At 40.9% G+C, this 25000-nt stretch overlaps 1 protein-coding gene across 1 annotated transcript in view; it reads right to left on the reverse strand.

Moving 5' to 3' along the window:
- LOC307250758 (F-actin-capping protein subunit alpha-2) overlaps nucleotides 1-20669 on the reverse strand; it is a 28800-nt gene extending 8131 nt beyond the window's left edge. Inside the window, exons 1-5 of the mRNA XM_080027933.1 lie at nucleotides 20599-20669; nucleotides 3990-4053; nucleotides 2571-2622; nucleotides 1860-1923; nucleotides 427-633 (exon numbers count right to left, since the gene is read on the reverse strand). Of these exons, the coding sequence (XP_079884059.1) occupies nucleotides 427-633; nucleotides 1860-1923; nucleotides 2571-2622; nucleotides 3990-4053; nucleotides 20599-20637 (426 nt within the window). The 5' untranslated portion in view covers nucleotides 20638-20669. The remainder of the gene's footprint in view (nucleotides 1-426; nucleotides 634-1859; nucleotides 1924-2570; nucleotides 2623-3989; nucleotides 4054-20598) is intronic.
- Between the last annotated feature and the right edge of the window lie 4331 nt (nucleotides 20670-25000).

The following is a 25000-nucleotide window of genomic DNA, read 5'->3' on the forward strand; positions in this document are numbered from 1 at the left end:
CATTTAAAAGTTCCTGGTAGTCTTTTTAATGAATGGAAATGCTCTTTATGACAAACTGTTCCTTTGAGTAATATCATTGTGGTTATGTATTGGTCCTTTTATCCCCTCTCAACTCCAACCAATCCTAACTCACTTAGGATTTTTTATATTTTGTTCAAGAGAAGACTGAAATGGAACTGGTCCTTTAATGCACTTAAAGGAATACTCTACCCAAATGGAACCAGCGTTCTATTGTTATTATTAAATCAGATAGATAGATAGATAGATAGATAGATAGATAGATAGATAGATAGATAGATAGATAGATAGATAGATAGATAGATAGATAGATAGATAGATAGATAGATAGATAGATAGATAGATAGATAGATAGATAGACAGATAGACAGACAGACAGACAGACAGACAGACAGTGCTGTAACGTACGGTGCAGACTCCGTTGGGGTAGTGCTCCTTGACGTAGGCCCTGACAGCGGAGTCCACGGCGGCCCTCCAGCCCTCCAGACCCCCCTCCCCTTCCTGGGGCCGGGCGTCGCTGGCCTCCTTCCTCAGGTGGTCGAACTTAAAGGAGATCTTGTTTTTGGGGTCGAGGACGCGGCCGTTACCGAGGTCGCCATGCTCTGTGATTAAGACCTGCGAGGAGGGAGGGAAGGAGAAGAGAGTGAGACAGAATCATAGTCTGTACAGAGCTAGATAAAACTGATTTAAGGGGGGGGGGGGCGGGGGGCGCTTGTGGCACAGGGGTTAGAGCGTCCCCCCTAGAGGTCAGTTCTCTGCATGTCTCTCCAAAATCTGTCTAATTAAGAAAAAAATGCCCAAAAAAAAATGCTAAAAAAAAAGAGCTTTGAGGATGAATTCTTTCTAAATAACTTATCCTTAATTGATATTATTTGACAATAGGTTATGTTAGGGTCATGCTTATGGATAGATAGATAGATAGATAGATAGATAGATAGATAGATAGATAGATAGATAGATAGATAGATAGATAGATAGATAGATAGATAGATAGATAGATAGATAGATAGATAGATAGATAGATAGATAGATAGATAGATAGATAGATAGATAGATAGATAGATAGATAAACAGACAGACAGACAGACAACAAAACAATTCTAAAAAGGGAGTGAGGACGAACGAAGCCTGAACGTTCCATCTCCTGTGTTCCACATCAACACGCTTACACACACACACACACACAAAGGAAGCAATTAGCTTAAAAATAAAAACAAAACAAAACAAGAAGGGAGTGACGCGAATGTTCCGTCTCAACATCACACTCTGGGTGTGAGGCCGGGGAATATCAACGTGGCGACGTGGCCACACACAGGGACATGATGACATCTTTACATAAGACTCTGCAATCATTACTGACTCTTACACACACACACACACACACACACACACACACACACACACACACACACACACACACACACACACACACACACACACACACACACACACACACACACACACACACACACACACACACACACACACACACACACACACACACACACACACACACACACACACACACACACACACACACACACACGTTCATTCACCACAATGTTTAAGCTTCACACAAACTCCCAAAGTAATGACATTAAAATATAGATGTGTTTGTGTGTGTCTGTCTGAGTGAGTGAGTGAGTGAGTGAGTGAGTGAGTGAGTGAGTGAGTGAGTGAGTGAGTGAGTGAGTGAGTGAGTGAGTGAGTGAGTGAGTGAGTGAGTGAGTGAGTGAGTGAGTGAGTGAGTGAGTGAGCGAGCGAGCGAGCGAGCGAGCGTGCGTGCGTGTGTTTAGCCTCTAAGCTGCTACCAACATTTAAAACCTTCAATATGAACTCACCTGTTCTTCGTAGCCCTCGATCTTCACCGGGGTAAACTGGTCCAGGTTGTACTGCGCAAATGCACTGCAGAGAAAGACGGAGACAATGTAAATTTACACACTTAAACAATTAAATAAAATCTGACCTAGGTATTTTAGCGATAAAAATATTGCCTTACAATTTATTAACTTATTTCTATTGTCTTTTAATTAAATTTTTTTACAATTTCTCTGCCTGTTATCTCTTTGGTGCAATTTCAATATTTTCTTATATCTTGATTTTTATTTTTTTTTATGCCCCTTTAAAGCACTTTGAATTGCCTTGTGTCTGAAGTGTGCTATTTACAGCCGCGGAAAAAAATTAGGAGACCAGTCTGGATTTTTCTTACATCTTCATCTCTACATTACTTATTGAAAATGCTCTTTAATGACAAAACATGTATTGGAATTTGGTAGAAATGTTGTCAGTAGTTTATACAATAAAACCAAAATGTTCATTCTACTCAAACATATGTCTATAAATAGTAAAACGAGAGACACTGAACAGTTGGAGTGGTCTCTTAATTTTTTCCAGAGCTGTACACTGTACATAATATATATAAACTTGCCTTGCCTTTATGATATATGCTGAGAGTGATTGGACAATATGGTGGCAGACTGAAGCCATAATAAGCCAATACCTGAAGACTGAAATCTTTATTTAAATTTAATTGACTGGAGAAAGGGACTTACTGCGCGGCACCTTCCCTGAGGAGATTGTCATTGTTGAGCAGCAATCGCACATCTGAGGAGAAAAAATTTTGAGATTTTAATGAAAGAAAAAAGACAGGTAGATCAAATTAGGAGCGTTTCTCTCACACACACACACACACACACACACACACACACAGTTACACACACACACACACACACACATAGTTACACACACACACTCAGACACAAACACACACACTCAGTTACACACTTAATCAGACACAAAGCACGCACACACACACACACACACTAAAGTCTTTGCAGCACTTATCCCAGGGGAGTGAAGCAGACATGGTCATTTAGCTCTTTGGAATTGGCTGTAAAATCACAGCGACATGAAAGGGGACAAAGTGGTCGAGAGGGGACAGTGTTTTGGCGAGTGTGTGTGTGTGTGTGTGTGTGTGAGATAAGCAGCCTGCCGGCACTCCAGTGAGGTGGCGACATGTAACAAGGCTTTAACGATGCCACACACACACACACACACACACACACACACACACACACACACACACACACACACACACACACACACACACACACACACACACACACACACACACACACACACACACACACACACACACACACACACACACACACACACACACACACACACAGCTTTAACAGTGTGGTGTCAGGGGTGAGCTTCTATTTGGCCCAAACATCAGAGTCTCATTTTCATTTCTCTGCAGCCACTGAGGAGCCATAACTAACATATGAACACTTTCAGCTTCTAGCAACAAAATACTTTTTAAGGGTAGCATTGTGTACAGTTGCTCAGTTATAAAAACAATACGATCTATGTCTTTCTAGCAGTTTTTAGATGAAGAATGAAAGTATTTTGTGTATTTGTGCAACTTGTTCCTTATTGCCACTTTCCAAATATATGACTCTGGCACCACCTATTGGCAGGAACAAATATGACACTTTGGTTGGCCACAAAGCAAGCTGAACTATTACAGTACCATGTCAAAAATATCCATTCATTTGTCCAACAATTTTTCCTGAGTAAGTGTTTTCCTGATCCAGATATTTATAAAATGGTTCTTGTTTATTTTATTTTAGCCAAAAAATAAATAAAGAGGTCAAACATTTGTTTCTACAAGGCAGACACTTCGCTAACGTCACCTTACGACCTCTTGTGTTACAAACTGCAGAAGCTTTTTTTTTTTTTTTTTAACCTTTATTTATACAGGTAAATCCCATTGAGACCGGAGACTCTTTTTCAAGGGAGACCTGTTTTCCTTTCCCACGTTACCATTCACACACACATTCATACACCGATAGCAGGCTTACTATCGACATTCACACGAGGCAAAAGCTTGACTATTTCCAGACGCATACAAACATAAACGTATTGAGATGCTATCAGAAGTCATTGACCGGTAATTCACTCACCATTGAACACTTCATTGAACTCTCCTGGCGGGGCATGGATGACAAAGTTGGCTGCTATGCGAACCTGAAGACAGACAGACAGACAGACAGACAGACAGACAGACAGACAGACAGACAGACAGACAGACAGACAGACAGACAGACAGACAGACAGACAGACAGACAGAAAGGTGATGGTTAATAATGGAGGTCCCTGATCAATCAATCAATCAATCAATCAATAACCTTAATTTTCACTGGAGAGACACTGAGGTTTCCCTCATTTACAGTGACGACGAGAATACACAATAAACACAATCACAAGGATAACATAATGAACAGAGATCAAATATTATCATTTTTAGATCCAAGTTAAACCCCCATCTTTTCACCCTCATGACCAACAATTAATTTGTTTCTGTTTTTATGTTTTATTATCTATTATTATGTTTTGATGCTGATAAATTACCTTCATTTGTTTTAATGCATTCTGTCTTTAACCGTTTACTCTTTTTTTCTCTTTATGCCCCTTAACCGCCTTGATATGTGACTAAAATTCACAATGTAGGGGGCGCCCTTAGCTCAGTTGGTAAGGCGTCCCCCCCCCATGGGCCTCGGCCAGCAGCGGACCCGGGTTCGATTCCAGCCCGCGGTCGTTCTCTGCATGTCACTCCCCTCTCTGCCCCATTTCAACTCTGTCTCTACACTATCAATAAAGCATGAATGCCAAAGAAATATCTTAAAAAAAAAAAGTTTAAAAAAATTCACAATGTAAACAGTGTGTGTATGCAGTGTGTGGCCAACAGAGGGCGTAGCATTACTGGGTCACTGCTGGTTTGGAGGGTGAAGACAGTGATGGCACTTCTCTCTGGCTGTGTTGTAAAAGCCCTACTAACGTCCTCCCTCCTACATACTCAACATGTTACACTAAAAGCCCTACTAACGTCCTCCCTCCTACATACTCAACATGTATATATACTACATACTGTCTACTTAACCATCCATTGTGTATGCGAGGTTGGTCGGACCGTTTACACTGAAGTATACAGAAGCAATAAAGAATATAAAAAAAAAACTTATGTGTTGTTTGAAAAGACGCAATGCATTGTGGGGGCGGTTGAGTATAGGAAAAGTAACCTATCGATCTATACACAAAATCTTCCCCGGAAGTTAGTACTCATCTGGGGATTTCTCGCCTACACAAGCTCGCATACACAACCACAACATACTCAAATTGATGTCAAGAAGAGTATGAGGTAGGACGTTAGTAGGGCTTTTAGTATGAGTAGGACGTTAGTAGGGCTTTTAGTATGAGTAGGACGTTGGTAGGGCTTTTAGTATGAGTAGGACGTTAGTAGGGCTTTTAGTATGAGTAGGACTTTAGTAGGGCTTTTAGTATGAGTAGGACTTTAGTAGGGCTTTTAGTATGAGTAGGACGTTAGTAGGGCTTTTAGTATGAGTAGGACGTTAGTAGGGCTTTTAGTATGAGCCTCTGTCTATAAAATCATTCTGAGCAAATCAAATTCCCCCTTCCTCACTTCTCCTCTGCTGCTGCTTTAGCTACAACACTTCCTGTTTCCAGGTCACATGTCAAACTGACAGTAACCGAGACAACAGGCCCCTCCCTCCCCCACATGATGATGGTTCACTGCCATATAAGGTCATAAAAATGTGCTGAGGAGGACGCTACACATTCTCCCTCGCGCCCTACCTCTATATCTCTCTATGTACTGCCAGCCAGGTTTACCCCCGTGTGTGTGTGTGAGTGTGAGTGTGTGTGTGTGTGTGAGTGTGAGAGTGTGTGTGTGTGTGTGTGTGTGTGTGTGTGTGTGTGTGTGTGTTTCCCCAGGGCCCTTATTAACAGTGAGTGTATACATGTGCTTTGGCAATGGCGCAGAGCTGCAGATTGATTCTCTATGCAAATAAGACAATGCTGAGAGAAAGGAAGGTAATTGGGGAAGAACGTGTGTGTGTGTGTGTGTGTGTGTGTGTGTTTCAGTGTGTGTGTGCGCATTCTTTTAATCCTGTCATGAGATCATCATGACCCACTTATGTTTAACGATCTATGAAACACAATGAAGGTGTGTGTGTGTGTGTGTGTGTGTGTGTGTGTGTGTGTGTGTGTACGTACTTTTCTAAACAGCTGGTGTAAAAGCGTGTGTTGTGACTTGAAATCCCAATAGTTAGGATAATTTACATTGGGTTTCACATCATTAAACTAAAGTAAACACACTATCTCACAGACAATCTGCCTTTTCCAGGAAGCATTTTAATTTTTTTTTAACCTTTATTTATACAGGTTAATCCCATTGAGACCGGAGACTCTTTTACAAGGGAGACCTGTTCCCATTCACACACACATTCATACACCGATAGCAGGCTCACTATTGACATTCACACGAGGCAAGGTGGGTGAAGTGTCTTGCCCAAGGACACAACAACCATGACACAGGTGGCAGGGCGGGAATCGAACCGCCAACCCTTCGATCATTGGCCGACCCGCTCTACCACCTGAGCCACGGTCGCCCCAGGTTTAGGTATTAAGCTGTATTTATTTGCACTAGTTTGCTCAAGTGGCACAATTCAGATTTTTTCACCAATATCCGATTATTTAATTTATTTATCTACTTTTAAAATCAACCCATATATGCTTATACTTGCTTAAAGGTGCAGTGTGTAATATGACATCAACAAAGTTCAACAAAGTTCTAGAATGCAACACTCCCTGGGTAACCCCAACCCTTTTGAATAATAACAGAAGCTACAGTGGCCTTCAAGGACAAGAACAATTCTAAATTTTAAACAATGCACCTGATGACATTCCAACTATGACACTTTCAAGATGGCGGCACTAGGCCTTGGTCCAAAATATGCAGAAATATGGACATATACGAGACCCTTTCTAAGGGAAAAAATAATTATTCAAACAATTTTTTTCAGCTATTATGCACTAAATTAAATGTACTTATGGATATTATAATTACTTTCTACAAAATCTGCTAGGACATAAAACACAAAATTCTACACACTGCAGGTTTAACACTCAAAACAACACACATATCTACATAATACATAACACCTCAATAAACCTGCATGCCTAAATGAGGGTTTGGTTACCGGAAACTAAAGTAAACACATTAACAACTAGACTCGCAACAAGTACACAAACCAACAAGTACACAAACCCTGCACGGACAAGGAATATAATAATATAATAGTAACAGAAACCAAATTATTTATTTTCCAAAAAATCTTTCGTGGTCCGTAAAATATTGCAAACATTTTAAGGCAGGAGAGAAAGAGAAGATGCCTTATTCCAGCCTGGGCGTATGCGGCAAAGAAACGTCAAACGGTGTGATCTTGCACAATTAATTATGACCTCCTAATAGCTAAGGAGACACCAATAACAAAACAGTAATGGACAGGGAGGGTTAACCAATTTTTACAGCGCCTTTGGGACCCTGTTTTTTGGCACCGTTGTGTTGTCCTATTGATCGATAGCTTTTACTTTATTACTTTGTCTATATCATCTACCAAGGGCATGGAAAGCTTTTAGCTACAGTGCCCCTGACTCCTGGAACAACCTACAGCATAACAATTAAAATACATACATACCCTCTCGCTATGGCAAAAGCCTGGTACCTGCAGCCATAGCAGCCCTCAACAAAAGGCCAAGATAAAACACCCCAGTGTGTAGAATTTTGGGTTTTATTTCCTAGCAGATTTTGTAGAAAGTAATTATAATATCCATAAGTACATTTAATTTAGTGCATAATAGCTGACATTTTTTTTTTTATTATTATTTTTTCCCTTAGAAAGGGTCTCATATATGTCCATATTTCTGCATATTTTGGACCAAAGCCTAGTGCCGCCATCTTGAAAGTGTCATAGAATGTCATCAGGTGCATTGTTTAAAATTTAGAATTGTTCTTGTCCTTGAAGGCCACTGTAGCTTCTGTTATTATTCTAAAGGGTTGGGGTTACCCAGGGAGTGTTGCATTCTAGAACTTTGTAGAACTTTCTTGATGTATATTCTGTATGCGTGTTATTTGTTTCTGTCTACTGTCTGTCGGCGTGCGGCCCATAAATGTACCTGTGACGTGAAGAAGAATTTCCCTTGGGGACAATAAAGTCTAAAGTCTATATCCGTTAACAAATTCAAACATGTGATTTTGAATCAGCCCCACGCCACCTGTAATTGTTTGGGCAAGTCAATGTTCTGCGTCACTCATTTTGATCTGAATGTTTTAATAGTTCTTGTCCCTTTGTCAGCTTGTCAGTTTTATATTGGCATTGTGTGTGTGTGTGTGTGTGTGTGTGTGTGTGTGTGTGTGTGTGTGTGTGAATTGTAATTTTACTCGACATGATTGTAAATGACGGTCACCACTCAATTGATCTTTCGAGGATAAATAAAGAAAAAATAAAGAATGTAATGAAAAATGGAGGACATCATGTAGGGGAGGAGGAAGGGTTTGGAGATGTAGGACTTGGTCACGGGTCAGCGGATGCTATGAGAGCAAAACCATGCAAACTGTTTTAAAAAAGGCAATTCTGGAGAACGCTTGTTGTCAAAATCAGTAAATATCTCCTCGTGATCCGCTACCTGTCCTACCTGTGTGTGTGTGTGTGTGTGTGTGTGTGTGTGTGTGTGTGTGTGTGTGTGCTGAAAAAAAGCCAGTGTTAATACATACCTATAGGCGCTGTAAACGGACCTTGACTGATTTTGACAGAAAGTGATTTTGACAACAAGCGTTCTCCAGAATCTCTGACTCCACCTTTAAGGGCCCGTGTGCATAGAGAGGACATGAAGCCAAGGTTAAGTGGTTTAGAAGAAATCACTGACCCACACAATGCAAACACACCACAGAGGAAAGGGTGTGTGTGTGTGTGTGTGTGTGTGAGTGAGAGAGAGAGAGAGAGAGAGTGAGAGTGAGTGAGTGAGTGAGTGAGTGAGTGAGTGAGTGAGTGAGTGAGTGAGTGAGTGAGTGAGTGAGTGAGTGAGTGAGTGAGTGAGTGAGTGAGTGAGTGAGTGAGTGAGTGAGTGAGTGAGAGAGAGAGAGAGTGTGCGTGTGTGAGTGAGCGTGCGTGCGTGCGTGCGTGTGTGTAAAAGAGCAGAGACTAGAGAGATATTCCATTAGTGGATGATAAGAAAGGCCTACACTGAAGAGAGTTATACGTCCTCTTCCCCTCAATGTCCTTCAATCCAGTTCTACTAAAGCAGTGATCCAATGATCAAACAGTGCTGCCACATTAAAGCCCCCTTAACCAAAATCCATAGAATCTTTCCAACTATGTCATTTTGGGAGTATGTTGAAGCTGAATCTGAAGAGCCTAATGCTCATCTACAAAGGGACCGTCATATAGCCTTCTCTGAGGCAAAGAAAATTAATGTAAATGTTGAAATTTGTTCCATTTCTGAGTAACCCAGCAATAAACTAATATATTCAGTCCAACTTAAACCTATCAGACTTTCAAATATCTTTTTAACGAGCAGAAAAATGGAAGTAAAGCCATCAGTACGTCCTTTGAAGATGGAATTATAGTAGAAATTTGACTGTGTGGAGCTCCAAGGTTAAGTGTTCGTTCCAAAGGCGTTGTGTGTGTCACGGTGTGTGTGTGTCACAGTGGGACACAGGCTATGGGACACTATGGAGCTCTGAGATTTAGTTTAAAGCACTGACTGCCCCCTGTCCCGTGATACATGAAAGGCCCAGCTGGAGGCAAAGAGGCTCTGTGGGGAGATGTCTTAACCAAGTCAAAGTTCTTCTTTCTTGCTGTGCTTTAAGCTACATCTCCCCAGGTTGTCTGACTAAACTAATGATGAATAAGAGTGTTGAGCTCCGAAATATATCTATATATAACCTCAAAACTCTCACATTTGTTTGACCACAGAGCGTAGCACACGCTCACATATATCGCACATTCATGTAAATGATATTGAGGGAAGCCAATATCGTCATCGTGATAAAAATGTGATATATTGCGCAGCCTTTGGAAGTCATTTGTTGGCCATGGCTATTGTGTTGTTCAGTTTTAGAAGTCTTATATCAATATTAATAATATAACACACACACACACACACACACACACACACACACACACACACACACACACACACACACACACACACACACACACACACACACACACACACACACACACACACACACACACACACACACACACACACACACACACACACACACACACACACACACACACACACACACACACACACACACACACACACACACACACACTGTAAGCACCCCCTTGTGCCTTTGTGCTGTGTCTTGGCCTAGACACCAGCTGGTCTCTTTTCATTCAACTTCATTCAACCTCACTGTGTATCCTCAAGTTACCCAACAACCAACCCCTCCTTTCACCTGGCAACAGACCAATGCCCTATCCCAACACTAACACTCACCCCACCCTACACCCTCTTAGGGAGCAGCACCCTTTTCTTAAAGACCTACTTCACCAGTGGAAATATGAAGGTGTATTGAACTTTGAGATCCAATGTAGTATAAATGTGCAAACATCCTAGCCTGAGAAAAGGCAGAAAGAGTGTTTTATGGTCTCACTGTCTAACCCTACATTTTACTAGTGTAACATCATCACACTAGTAAAAATGTAGGGTTAGGATTAACAGGACAGCTGGGTCAAGGGAAGACTGAGGAAAGACTGAGGGAAGAAAAACCTCATTCATTATATTATAATAGCGATTTTATAATGATAGAACGCCGGTTCCGTATGGGTGAAGTATTCCTTTAATCCCAAATGACACCCCCTGACACCAACCCCCCCCCCCCCCTCTAATCCCACACTAACCCTGGGATAATAAAAGCACCTTATCACTCCAATCCAGATCCATAAACATAATGATAAAATTGAATACAAGCCAAACACAGCAGGGGTAAACTGGAGCCATAATGTTGTTGGCCCGCTGGCATTTTTAAGCCTTATCATCTGCGTGGGTTTGATCCCCTTCCATGGCATGCCACCATCTCACAATATATCCTAGATAGAAAGGAGACACATGGGGCCCGGCGCTTTGAAATGGTACAGCTAAAATACAGGCTAAATTTAGACAAAAACTAGCGTGATGTGTGGGTGGATATTGGGGGATTGTGTGTGTGTGTGTGTGTGTGTGTGGGGGGGGGGGGGGGTGCAATCATTTATGCATAATAAGTGTTCAGTTTTAAGGCAGAGAGAGGAGAAAGACCTCCAGGCTAAACATTTTCCAAAAATATTCCCCCTGCGAATTAAAACCAGGATGGGGAGGCTGGCTGGTTGGTTCCAGATAAGATTGAAGAAATTGGGGCTAAGTTTGTGATTTGGGACACAGATAGTATCGGACGAAAAGGCTCGTCACTTTGTAGAAAGGGGTTTCCCAGCAATAGAGATTTGAGATTGAGATGTTTGCATTTAAAACAGGGCCAGTGCCAATTGATGAACATTTTATGCAAATAGGCAGATTATAGGCACTGGCTAATTCCATATTTAGTCCATTTGGATCGTTAGTTTTTATTTTCATTTTATTCTACCAGTGCCTTGCTTCAAATTCCCTCTATTGCCTTAGATAGGGATTCAGATATCACACCAGTCATTTTGCAAGTTGGCATTAACGCATTAACAATGACCGTGACTCATTTTAAGAGGGACTTCCTTCCTTCCTGGCAGCCACAAGTTACATTTAATATTAACCTTTGGAAACTCTGAACTCTGCTTGGTATTAAGTCACAGTGAACAGTGCACTTTATCACCTTGATTTTGCGGCCAATCGAATGTGAGAGTTCTGAGGTTATGGATCTGCCACAGTGACAGAAAAGACCAAAAACCACATGGACACCATCCAGATGTGGGCAGGGTGTTGGTGTTGTTGTGAAAAACTGGTATGTTGGTGTATTGGCCATAGACAGCAGGTTCTCCTTGTAGTGTTTAACAGGGACATTTTCATCTTTAAAAAAAGCCTACATAAATGGATTTGCCACTTCTTCCATTGCCTTGGATAAGATCTCCTCCTTGAATTATTAAGTCTTTTACGATTCAAAGGATCGTTGCCATGTGCAAGAGCAACAGAAGTTTTCACAAGTTTTGGGGCAAATGTCCTAAAACAATTCCACCAAAACTCTACCAACAAGCAATTTACTGATTCCAATGTCTAGGAAGCAGAGTGCACTGAACCTTGATGGTCATGATCACCTCTACTGATCAAACAGCTGAAAACATAAAGATATCACTCCATATGGCGAGCAGCCCTCACCAACGAAGGCATTGAGTTTAATTTAATGTCAAGAAAAACCTGTTGTTGTGAAGAGAAACTAACTCAGCCGACATGACAAAAAGTAAACATGCTAGTCTGCCAGTGTATTTTCTTTCTTTGATTCCAGTTGCAATGGTAAGAGATCTTCAAATCTTATCAATAATGAACTGTCAAAAACTGCCCATGACAGGCTATCAGCCCCAAACAAAACATAAGTTTCAATGTCATTAAAGTGCTCACTTGACAAATAGTAGAATAATCTAATCAACTGTCAGATGAAACACCTGCTGTTATCTTTGGCAGGGACCAAACTCAACTTATGACCTTGCTGTTACCGGAGTGCCTCTCTGGATTGCGCTGCTTGAATACTGAATCTGAATAATGCTGCCCTGGCCCCGGGTCACTTTAGCTGGGGCACATTTCATACCTTCAGCCTAGCCCACCCCCAATGGCTTATCCCTATACCCTACACTGTGCTGGCGGTAAGTAGGTAACATTTATACACAAAGTGCTTTACAATGTGCATAGAAAATAAAAGCATAGTAAAAAAATACGTCTAAAAATAAAATTAATTTAAAAACACAACAGATAAAATTAGCAGCAAAATATAAAAGACAGAAGTTACCCAAAAGCTGAACTTGTGTTAACTTAAAGGCCAATGCAAAAAAAGTGAGTCTTACACCAATGAGGACATATTTATGAATGAGGATGTTGATTTTTAGCTAATAAAATACTTCAAATGTTACAGAGTGCCCCTTTAAGCAACGGTTTAAACTGGTCAACTTTACAGGGTTCCAGGTTCCATTCATTCACACACTGTCATACCGGTGGGTGTCGGTTTACCCCAAGCAGCCAGCTATGCAATATCTGGCATATCCCCGGCTTACATTCCCACCTACAGTATGCAGGAGCTGAGCCCCCCGTGTAAAGCCACCGGTCTTTACAAATCAGCGCTCTGCATTTTATACTTTAAAGGAATCCCCCGGGTCAAGCTACTTGTACCTTGGTTATAAGCTCTCGATTTCTAGACAATTTCTTAAAGGTGCAGTGTGTAATGTGACATCATCAAGAAAGTTCTACAAAGTTCTAGAATGCAACGCTCCCTGGGTAACCCCAACCCTTTAGAATAATAACAGAAGCTACAGTGGCCTTCAAGGACAAGAACAATTCTACATTTTAAACAATGCACCTGATGACATTCCAATTATGACACTTTCAATATGGCGGCACTAGTCCTTGGTCCAAAATAGGCAGAAATATGGACATATATGAGACCCTTTCTAAGGGAAAAAATAATCATTCAAAACATTTTGTTCAGCTATTATACACTAAATTAAACATACTTATGGATATTATAATTACTTTCTATAAAATCTGCTAGGAAATAAAACCCAAAATTCTACACACTGCAGGTTTAAGTATAATGAAGGCTCTAGTACTTTTCGTTATCTTTTTTTAAATGTTTAATCCTATGTTTGTTTTTTAAGATATTTTTTTTGGCATTTTTATGCTTTATTGATAGTGTAGAGACAGAGTTGAAATGGGGCAGAGTGGGGAGTGACATGCAGAGAACGACCGCGGGCTGGAATCGAACCCGGGTCCGCTGCTGGCCGAGGCCCATGGGGGGGACGCCCTACCAACTGAGCTAAGGGCGCCCCCTTTAATCCTATGTTTATAAATCATTGTTTCTTGTTTATTTTTGTATTATTTTATTATTCTACTTACTTACTTACCTGCCCAGGGACTACAGGTGGAACAAATTTTTACTTGTAATAAAGTTACAAGTTCGTGATAAAAGCCGGTCTTCTTGTGAAACAAATAAAATAGTTCTCAGTTCTCAGATCAACAAACGTTAACATTTTCAAAGGGCACCACGAGTTTGGGTCCCTGAAGGCGTCTTACTCTAACAGAGTGTTTCAACACAAAAAGACGCTCAGTTCTTTCCTCATCTTTACATCTCTTGCGCTGATGCAGGCAAGTAGGAACAGCTATCCTCTGTGTTGGCATTCTTCAGTTAAAGGGAGACGCCACTACGTTTTTAGCAGTCAACCATGCTTTATCTGGGGGCGCCCTTAGCTCAGTTGGTAGGGCGTCCCCCCCTCCCCTCCCGGGCCGGGCCCAGCAGCAGAACCCGGGTTCGATTCCCGCCTGCGGCCGTTCTCTGCATGTCACTCCCCTCTCTGCCCCATTCCACATCTGTCTCTCTGCACTGTCAATAAAGCATAAAAATGCCCAAAAAATATCTTTAAAAAAACCATGCTTTATCTATGGCAGGGGTGTCCAAACTGTAAGTATTATCTAAATTTCGGCTTGCTTTACTTGAAACAAATTTGCCATTCTAATTGTTGTACAGATGTGTGAACAATGTATATAATTAAAAGCATGAATCACACCAATACACCAAGGGGAGACTTCAAGCTTTATAAATGTCACAGAAAGAGAAATGTAGGGTTAGACAGTGAGACCACAAAACACTCTTTCTGCCTTTTCTCAGGCTAGGATGATCCGATTTCAATTTTTTTTGCACATTTATACTTCATAGGATCTCCGAGTTCAATACACCTTCATATTCCAACCGGTGAAGTAGGCCTTTAATTCCCGTCTAAAGCATAAGGCCTTTTCACTAGAATATCAGCACAAACCACTTCTTCTAACCTAACGTCTAAACTCTTTCTGAAACCGGAACCAGAGCGCAGACATCCTCAGGTTTCCTCTCACTTATGCAACTTCAAAAATGAAAGCAACATTTTTTCCTCTTGTGCAAAAAGATATAAGCTCAGTGGCTATTCTTTTTTTTAAGATATTTTTTGGGCATTTTTATGCTTTATTGATAGTGTAGAGACAGAGGTGAAATGGGGCAGAGAGGGGAGTGACATGCAGAGAACGACCGCGGGTGGGAATCGAACCCGGGTCTGCTGCTGGGCCCGGCCTGGGAGGGGGACGCCTTACCAACTGAGCTAAAGGCGCCCCCTCAGTGGCTATTCTTGGCTATACAGCAAATGCCTGTACATTTAGGCTGTGGGTTTGTCAACTCTGTCTAGATATGTGTCAAATCATTATTTCAAATAATATCTATATTTATATTATCGCCAATTGTATAGATAGATTGTATAGAGATTATATGGAATACAAGAAGCGAATATAATAAATATTTTTATTTTTTTTTACTATAGAAAAGCGGTAGGATTAAATAAGTGTATACTTCTTCCTGCTCCTTTTCAGGCATATCACATCAATACAGATCTTTTTTTTTCTTTTTGTGAAGTCATTTAAACATACATTTTGTTTATTGTATTTTTATGCTTTTCATTTTGTTTTGTATTGTTTTTGATATGTCTGAAAAAATAAATACAATTCTAATTCAAATTCAAATATTTTCTTATATGCTTTTCACACTAAAATTTGCGGGTATATACGTAGCCTTTTGAGCGTGTGTAAACCTGCTAAAAATAGGCGATTGCCCACTTTCACAATGCAAGCAGCAAAGTGGAGATGTGATGTATAGCTCACACTGGTCAAACAAACCGCCGTCAAAAACGTGGGTGCATGCGTTAGCTCTAGTATTATTATTATTATTATGTTTTAGTTATGCTAAGAGTATTTACAACGATAAGGGAATTGACTATAGCAGATAAAAAGACCTTTGAATGCCTGCTGTGAGTGAGAGCACCCGGCCCCTAAAATGGTCTCAGAGCTTTGTTTCTGGTTCTTTTACCTAATAAAGTAAAAACTGTTTTCATCCAATATACCCGTGTGGTTTCTCTTTGCTGTAATCAGGAACACACACACACACACACACACACACACACACACACACACACACACACACACACACACACACACACACACACACACACACACACACACACACACACACACACACACACACACACACACACACACACACACACACACACACACACACACACACACACACACACACACACACACACACACACACACACACACACACACACACGTTCCCATATGACTCAGAGAAAGATTCGGCAGTTCAGTGCAATGCAGGGCTTGCTAGCTGCTTTATAGACCAGGCTCTTCCTTCTGTTTAATCATTTACAAAGAAAGAAGTAGTTCCCGTCTAGGGGGGAGCCTTCAGCCTTCAAGTCTTTTTTTAGAATAGCAGGATGATGCTGAGAGCCTCAATTCCCTAGTCCCTACCCCTACCCATCCACAAACACAGCAGCAGTACAATGCAGTTTGCAGGAATAAATGTTGTTCAAAATCACTCCGTAGGGAGACCGGGGGACCCTCAAGATTCTTCTTCTGAAATAGATTTAACAGTCATCACAGTGAAGTGAGATTATAACAAGTTGGAGAAGAGTTTGGAGTTTTTTCATATAATTTTGGAAAAAGTACCATCATTTATTTTCTTTCCTCAGGCCATCAGACGGTTAAATGATATAAGAGAATGTCTTAGCCCGCCACCACCACCCAAACATTATTTTACTCTAGCAAGTTTATTGTATTTCAATGTTCTATTTCTATTCATGAGCTTTTAAAAGTTTTATTTCTAATCACTCGCTTTTCTTATGTGTACTTAATCTTGCCCCTGTAAAGCACTTTGAATGGCCTTGTGTCTGAATTGTGCTACAGAAATAACCTTGCTTTGCCTTGCCTTGCCTCTAGTGAATTTTGGAACTCATACAAGCCACTGTCACACTGTTAGACAGATGAAAATGCTCACTTCCTCCCTTTGCAGTTTTACTCTAAGCAGATGGCTGAGTGAATATACACCAAGGAGAAAGCTTCCAAGTACAAAATGCAACTGTGGGCGGGCGGTGTAAGCTTGGCCACGCTATGCTTTTAACAGGACAACATACAGGCGGAGGGGATGCATAATGTAACACACTTCTTGCATGGCCACCCAACCAATCATGTTAAGGGAAGGAAATGACAACCGCTTCTTAGCCTCTTCTTCTTCTTCTTCTTCTTGTCTATTCTTAGTTCTCTATCAGTCAGACTGGAAGGTTAGCGTGGTCAACTATCATTTTTTCAGCTCTACGAAATCAAGCCGTCTGGTCAAAAACTTAGTCTGGTGTTTCTTAGAGGCCTTTGTCAAAATAACTATGGGATCTGAAACAAAAATAAAATTAAGATATAATTTTTTATAGAAAATGATCTTAAAGAGGACATAATTTCCTTCAGCATCAATAAAGTATCTATCCATCTATCTATCCATCCATCCATCCATCCATCCATCCATCCATCCATCCATCTATCTATCCATCCATCCATCCATCTATCTTGGGTTAAAGTGGCAATTGTGATACCGATGTGGTTAAGACATGATATATGCTCGACCATCTAAACATCTAAAAGTTGTTCAACTATTTTACCACAACCTCAAATTCTAAGATCACACCGGAAAAATAATATCTATGGTGAAGCTGGTAGGCCTACATTAAAAAATAACATGGTGGTCCTACTGCTTAGGCCACACACACACACACACACACACACACACACACACACACACACACACACACACACACACACACACACACACACACACACACACACACACACACACACACACACACACACACACACACACACACACACACACACACACACACACACACACACACACACACACACACACACACACACACACACACACACACACACACACACACACACACACACCTCTGTAATGAAATGCTTAGCTAACAGCTGATGCCTGTGTGTTGATGACACGGTCACACCCGCGGGTCAATGAGCTCAGACGACATCAACTCTAAAAAACTTCTGACTCTGAGGCCGATGTGGAACGAATGGAAAATAAAATGAAGTTCCTTGTTCCAACTCTGTATGGTGTGTAGAGCTGCAACGATTAATCGAAGAATCAATTATTAAAATAATCGCCAACTATTTTGATAATCGATTAATCGTTTCAAGTAATTTTTTAATAGAACATTTCCAAATTCTCTGATTTCAGCTTCTCAAATGTGAATATTTTCTGGTTTCTTTAATCCTATTATGACAGTAAACTGAAATATCTGTGTGTTTTGGACATAAAAATACATTTGAGGACGTCAACATGGGCTTTGCCAAAACACTAATCGATTAATAATTGATTAATCGAGAAAATAATCGACAGATTTATCGATTATCAAAATAATCGTTAGTTGCGGCCCTAATGGTGTGTTGTACAAGCTACAGAGTGCTATATAGAGAGTTAAACAACATTAATTAAAAAGGAATTTGGTTTATAGTTTACGGTGATTTTTACAAGCTTGGGAGGCATTTTGACCCTAGTTTTAGGACAGGCACAATACAGGGGATCAGGTGCACATGTGTGTATGTCTGACTGATAAAAATTCTGCAAACATGACCTAGTTTTACTATTTGTAAAAAGTGTGTGTGTGTGTGTGTGTGTGTGTGTGTGTGTATTTTTTCTATTAAATCAATGTTAAACACACATCACAGAGCTTATAGAAATGTCTAAAATTTGCTGCTGAATTATGACAATCAGGGATAAAACCAAGAATGTAAATTCATTGATAAAAAGTTAGAGGAGTAGTGCAGCAGTTTGTACAATGGTTAATCTCCCATAACATGACTGTCAGTGTCTTGCAGTTGGCTACTATCTCTGTTCATTTTTCTCATTTCCTTAAAAGAACACACACACACACACACACACACACACACACACACACACACACACACACACACACACACACACACACACACACACACACACACACACACACACACACACACACACACACACACACACACACACACACACACACACACACACACACACACACACACACACACACACACACACACACACACACACACACACACACACACACACACACACACACACACACACAACTAACATGGCTTTTAAACTGCATGTGCAAGCTGTCTGCATGAAACGTCCTGCTATAATTTTGCAACCATGCATTTGTTCATAGAATATTTTAGACTAACCTTATTTGCTGATTGCACAATAAAGAGTAAGTGCAGTGAAATTTTAGAGACTATAATAGCTTAGTGTTAGGTTACATGTTGGGTTGCAGCCATCATATCTTGTTCAGCTGTAGCAAACAGTTCCCACATTATCTTTTACTAACCAAACATTACTTTACAGGTTTCTATATTCTATATCCATTTTTTTTTTAACCTTTATTTATACAGGTAAATCCCATTGAGACCGAAGACTCTTTTACAAGGGAGACCTGTTTTCCTTTCCCACGTTACCATTCACACACACATTCATACACCGATAGCAGGCTAACTATCGACATTCACACAGGCAAGGTGGGTGAAGTGTCTTGCCCAAGGACACAACAACCATGACACAGGTGGCAGGGCGGGGATCGAACCTCCAACCCTTTGATCATCAGCCGACCCGCTCTACCACCTGAGCCACAGTCGCCCCACTTTAGAATACTTTCTATGCCTCTCGAAATGATATCAAAACCTAATTTTACAACCACCAAAACTTTACAGAAAAAACTACATTAATAACTTTGGGGTTGGAAACTATTTTGAATAACATGTGACTTCTTTAGTCCAGGGAAAAAGTAAGAAGATCTACTTAAAATGGTGAAAAATATAATTAAAAAAAATATAATGCTCAATTAATAAAGCCCCTACTAACCCCTATTTTCAAATCAAACCCCTTATAAGAATTTTAAAAGACTGAGTTAATACAGTGTACTACAAATTCAGGTCTTATTTTTAGAGCAATGCATTCAATGTATATGAGACTTTTTAAGGGGTCTGCAGAATCCTGTACAGTATTCGGAGTTGCAGAGGTTACTAAATTCCAGCTTTTAGTACGTTTATGAATGCTGTCATGAGATAAACTAAACCATACTGTGCATAAACTAACATGACAAGCCATAAATTCTAGTATTTGTGTGCAAGAACCGAAAAAATCAGCCTCAAAACAACCAACAAAAAAGGGCGTGTTAGTAAGTCCAGCTGTATGTTAGCATTCGGGGGGCTATGCTAAACTACCCAGCTAGCGATCTTTGCTGTATGAAAACTTCCATAACACAAGAAATTAGCCGCACACAAGCGAAATGCCACGTCCGCGAGAAGGCAGGAGCTGCGGTAGGTACGCTAAGGTGTTTTTATCATATGTACACGGCTCCTATTTTTGAGCTAGCACCGTACAAGGAGCGGAAGTTGAGCTAAAAATAATAAAAGAGCAGCCAGACGCCGTTCAGCTGAGAGGGCCTAGGGTGGGTTTTCGTATTTTTAAACCATATTCTAACAACACAAATCGACGTAAATGTGCACGGGGGAAAGGCTGGAGTCAAAACCCAGACGCTAAAAGCCCCGTAGCTGGGTTAAATCTGGTGATTTTTATGGGCGTCTTACCTTCTCCTCGTCGGATAGCTGCTCCTCATGATCCGCCATCTTTTCTTCCGGCACCAACGGCTTGTCAGAACCCCGTGACGTCATGCCATGGGTGGATTCGTGGATTCCCCTCCGCTTCACTGTCTGTGTGTGTGTGTGTGTGTGTGTGTGTGTGTGTGTGCGTGCGTGTGTGTGTGTGTGTGTGTGTGTGCGTGTGTGTGTGTGTGTGTGTGTGTGTGTGTGTGTGTGTGTGTGTGTGTGTGTGTGTGTGTGTGTTTGTGTGTCTGTAGTGACTGACTGCAGTGGAAGTTATTATGGGCCATATGTGAACTTGAAGCCTTTTGCGTTCAATAATTTAGACAAAATATTAAAACTCTATAGCTTTATAGTTTATATTATACTTTGCACTTCAATCATGTTGTGGAGAAATCCATCCCACGGCAGTCTGATGCTCCTCACTGTGTCTTTATTGACTGAAGTCGAAGTTGTGGGTCACATGAAGCTTATTGCATTAATAGGCTAATCAACAAAGTTATTAATTATAGCTCTATGCTTTATAGTTTACATTTTTACCATGCACTGACTATTTGTGGCCTCTTGAGTCTTCAATACTGCATTTCAACTTAAAACATTTTCTATTAATATGATCAATTTTTTTAAACGTTCTTCTATGTTTATGTTCGTCATATAGTTTATTGTGTGCGCAATCAACATGGGCGTTGTGGGTAAAGTGGAACTGACTACACAATGCCCAAATCATTGGTGGGAACCCCAATAGCCTGCAATGGGGGGGAGGAGAGGGGGAATTAAATAAGTGTAATGAATACATTAATATTAAGAAAATAAATTATTTGAGGTGAGTACATATATTTTTTATAGTGAAGATCTATTTATAGCTCACTTTTAGAACAACAGGAACACCCTACAATGTATACTCTTTCAAAGCAATTTATTTAGGCCTATTTATTTATTAACATAGCCCATCATATTACCTGAGGCTGAGCTTAAGTGCATTTTTTAAGTTATGATTTTTTTCAGCATCGCAAATAGCCCGGGGAAGCCCTGTGATCAACTTAAAATGCTGCTACATTGTGTACGTCAACCTTTTCACCACTAGATGGCGAGGTCAGATCAATTTCAAAAGTGTACAATCATTTCCCTGCGTTCCAAATCACATACTTCTTCTTTTTTACTACACTACATACTAAAGTACAGAAGAGTTTTAGTCTTTTTACTACACTACATACTAAAGTACAGAAGAGTTTTAGTCTTTTTACTACACTACATACTAAAGTACAGAAGAGTTTTAGTCTTTTTACTACACTACATACTAAAGTACAGAAGAGTTTTCTTTTTACTACACTACATACTAAAGTACAGAAGAGTTTTAGGGCCACAGGAGAGAAGAAAAAAATCAGATAAGGAAGTTTTTTTTTTTTCATTATGTCGAGAAATGTCAAGAATAAAGACGAATACTCCAAAATGCTATTGGAGTTAATGGGACATTTTATGTATTCTCAGCATACTACAATTGACGTGCATGTATTGGGCAGCCTAAATCTTTTTCTGGCATACTAGATAGTAGGGAAGTATGGGGATTGGAACGCAGGGTTTAATTTTTGAATACTTGTCTGCTGCCTTTTATAGAGGGATTAGAATCAGTTTCAGTGTCTGACTCACTCCCATTCACCCGGGGAACTAGATAATATGTAACTTAATACCTAATACAAAAAGAGAGAGAGAGACAGACAGACAAAGGGAGGGTGAGACAGAGAGAGAGAGAGAGAGAGAGACAGACAGACAGACAGACAAACAGACAGAGAGAAAGAGAAAGAGAGAGGGAGAGAGAGAGAGAGTGAGTGAGGGAGAGACAGACAGACAAAGGGAGGGTGAGACAGAGAGAGAGAGAGAGAGGGAGAGGGAGGGTGAGACAGACAGAGAGAGACAGGGAGAGAGAGGCTGAGAGAGAGAGGCAGACAGACAAAGGGAGGGTGAGACAGAGAGAGAGAGACAGGGAGAGGGAGGGTGAGACGGAGGGAGAGGGAAGGAGAGAGGGGGGAAGAGAGACAGACAGACAGACAGACAGACAGACAGACAGACAGACAGACAGACAGACAGACAGACAGACAGACAAAGAGAAAGAGAAAGAGAGAGAGGGAGAGAGAGAAAGAGAGAGAGTGAGTGAGGGAGAGACATACAGACAAAGGGATGGTGAGACAGAGAGAGAGAGAGAGAGAGAGAGAGAGAGAGAGAGAGAGAGAGAGAGAGAGGGAGGGAGGGGGGAGAGAGACAGAGAGAGAAGGAAAGAGAGGGAGACAGACAGAGAGAGAGAGAGAGAGAGAGAGAAGGAAAGAGAGGGAGACAGACAGACAGAAAGAGAGAGAGAGGGAGGGAGGGGGGAGAGAGAGAGGGGGGGAGAGAGATAGAGAGAGATAGAGGGAGACAGCAAGACAGAGAGAGACAGACAGACAGACAGACAGGCAGACAGACAGAGAAACAAATAGAGAGAGACAGACAGACAGAGAGACAGAGAGAGAGAGAGAGAGAGAGAGAGAGAGAGAGAGAGAGAGAGACAGTGAGACAGAGAGAGAGACAGACAAAGAGAGAGAGAGCTTTGTTGAATATTATCTCAGATGGGGGAATGACTGTCACGGTTTAGGAGGTTCGACGAATTCAGTTTGAGCAGCGGAGAGGAAGAGCTTCTGTTCAAAGGATTATTTTTAGTATCTGAAGACTTGATCGTTGCATCTCCGTCAGTCAGTCATGGGAAAACTTTCCAGATCGTTTCCTCTGCTTGAAGTGGAAATAGGCCTACACAATGAATAAAACAAAATACTTCCTCACAAATGAATTTCCTGCATGCTTTACTCACTAAATACAAGTTATGTAGTGAGATAAATGTGCACTATAACATTTTAAAAGCTGCGGAAACTAATAATTCATAACCAGCTGTCTTCACAATAGGTTTTTGAGTTGTGAGGCTAAAACTCTTAGCTTAAAGAAAAAGGTCCAACATTTGAGCCAACTTATTCAAATCAGTTTCATTTGTATAGCCCGATATCACAATATCACAGATAGGGGCGCCCTTAGCTCAGTTAGTAGGGCGTCCCCCCCATGGGCCTCGGCCAGCAGCGGACCCGGGTTCGATTCCAGCCCGCGGTCGTTCTCTGCATGTCACTCCCCTCTCTGCCCCATTTCAACTCTGTCTCTACACTGTCAATAAAGCATAAAAATGCCCAAAAAATATCTTTAGAACAAAATCACAGATAGACATTTGCCTCAGTGGGCTTCTATATCTTTTTTAGATAACTTATCATTATCATATGTAATGCAACTTCAAGTTTGCGTTCTACTAAAAGTTTTGCAAACTTATAATTTTTTGTTGTCAGAGAAACTTATTTTGTAATATTAACTTTGCAATAGTAACCTTAACTTTTATATAATAACTAATAACCATTATAATTTACTTGTATATTAAAGCTGGGGTGGAGGATTTGGGGAGAAAATAGCAGTTGGGATAGAGATTCGAATCCAAATACCTCAACCGCTCCACTTGTTCTCTTTGGTCCCTCCCCTATGGTCCCTCCCTGACACGCTCTACACCAACAAAGTCGGTGCCAAAGTGAATGGACAGTCCCATCAGCCCATAGAACAGAGAATCGGAGCCTCGCTCTGATTGGTCAAAGTGTACAGCTCATGTTAACTTTGACCAATCAGAAATCATATACCCCAGCTTTAAGTTATCGAGACAGACCTCAGATTACCCTATTGTGTGAACTGACATTAACCTTTCAGCAGACGCTTACCTCATCAGACTATCCCGCTCCTTTACTGTAATATTACCACAACGCCCACAGCCAATCAAATCTGTTTTTCTGTCATAGTTGTTTTGTTGCGCTAACAGGTTAAGCCTCCATTGAACTTTACAGACTTAACACTTCAAACTAAAGTATAGTGCCCAACGGCTAGGATCTTGCCTTTCCCTTCTCCCTCTCTCTCTCTTTCCAAGACTGTAATGTATCCTGTCCTTTGAAAAGACTGAACAACAATAACATAACATTACCATGGAGATCTTCATGGTCACACATCAAAGAGAGTTTTTCATAATTAGATATACTGTGTGTGTGTGTTACCAACGACGTAACTCTGTGTTTGTTTGGGTGGGGTCACCTCAGTACTCATGTTGCTACTGTATTATTATATATATATATTTTTTGGGGGCATTTTCAAGCTTTATTAGATAGTACAGAGTTGAAATGGGGAGACAGAGAGAGAGAGAGAGAGAGAGGGGGGATGACCTGCAGTAAAGGTCCACGGGTCGGATTTGAACCCGCGACCACTGCTACGAAAGCCGGAGCCAATATGGTACGCGCTCTATCCACTACGCCACCGGAGCGCCCCCGTGTGTTATTGTATATTATAA

Source organism: Ammodytes marinus (genome assembly GCF_949987685.1).
Source record: "Ammodytes marinus genome assembly, chromosome: 5".
Lineage (NCBI taxonomy): Eukaryota > Metazoa > Chordata > Actinopteri > Uranoscopiformes > Ammodytidae > Ammodytes > Ammodytes marinus.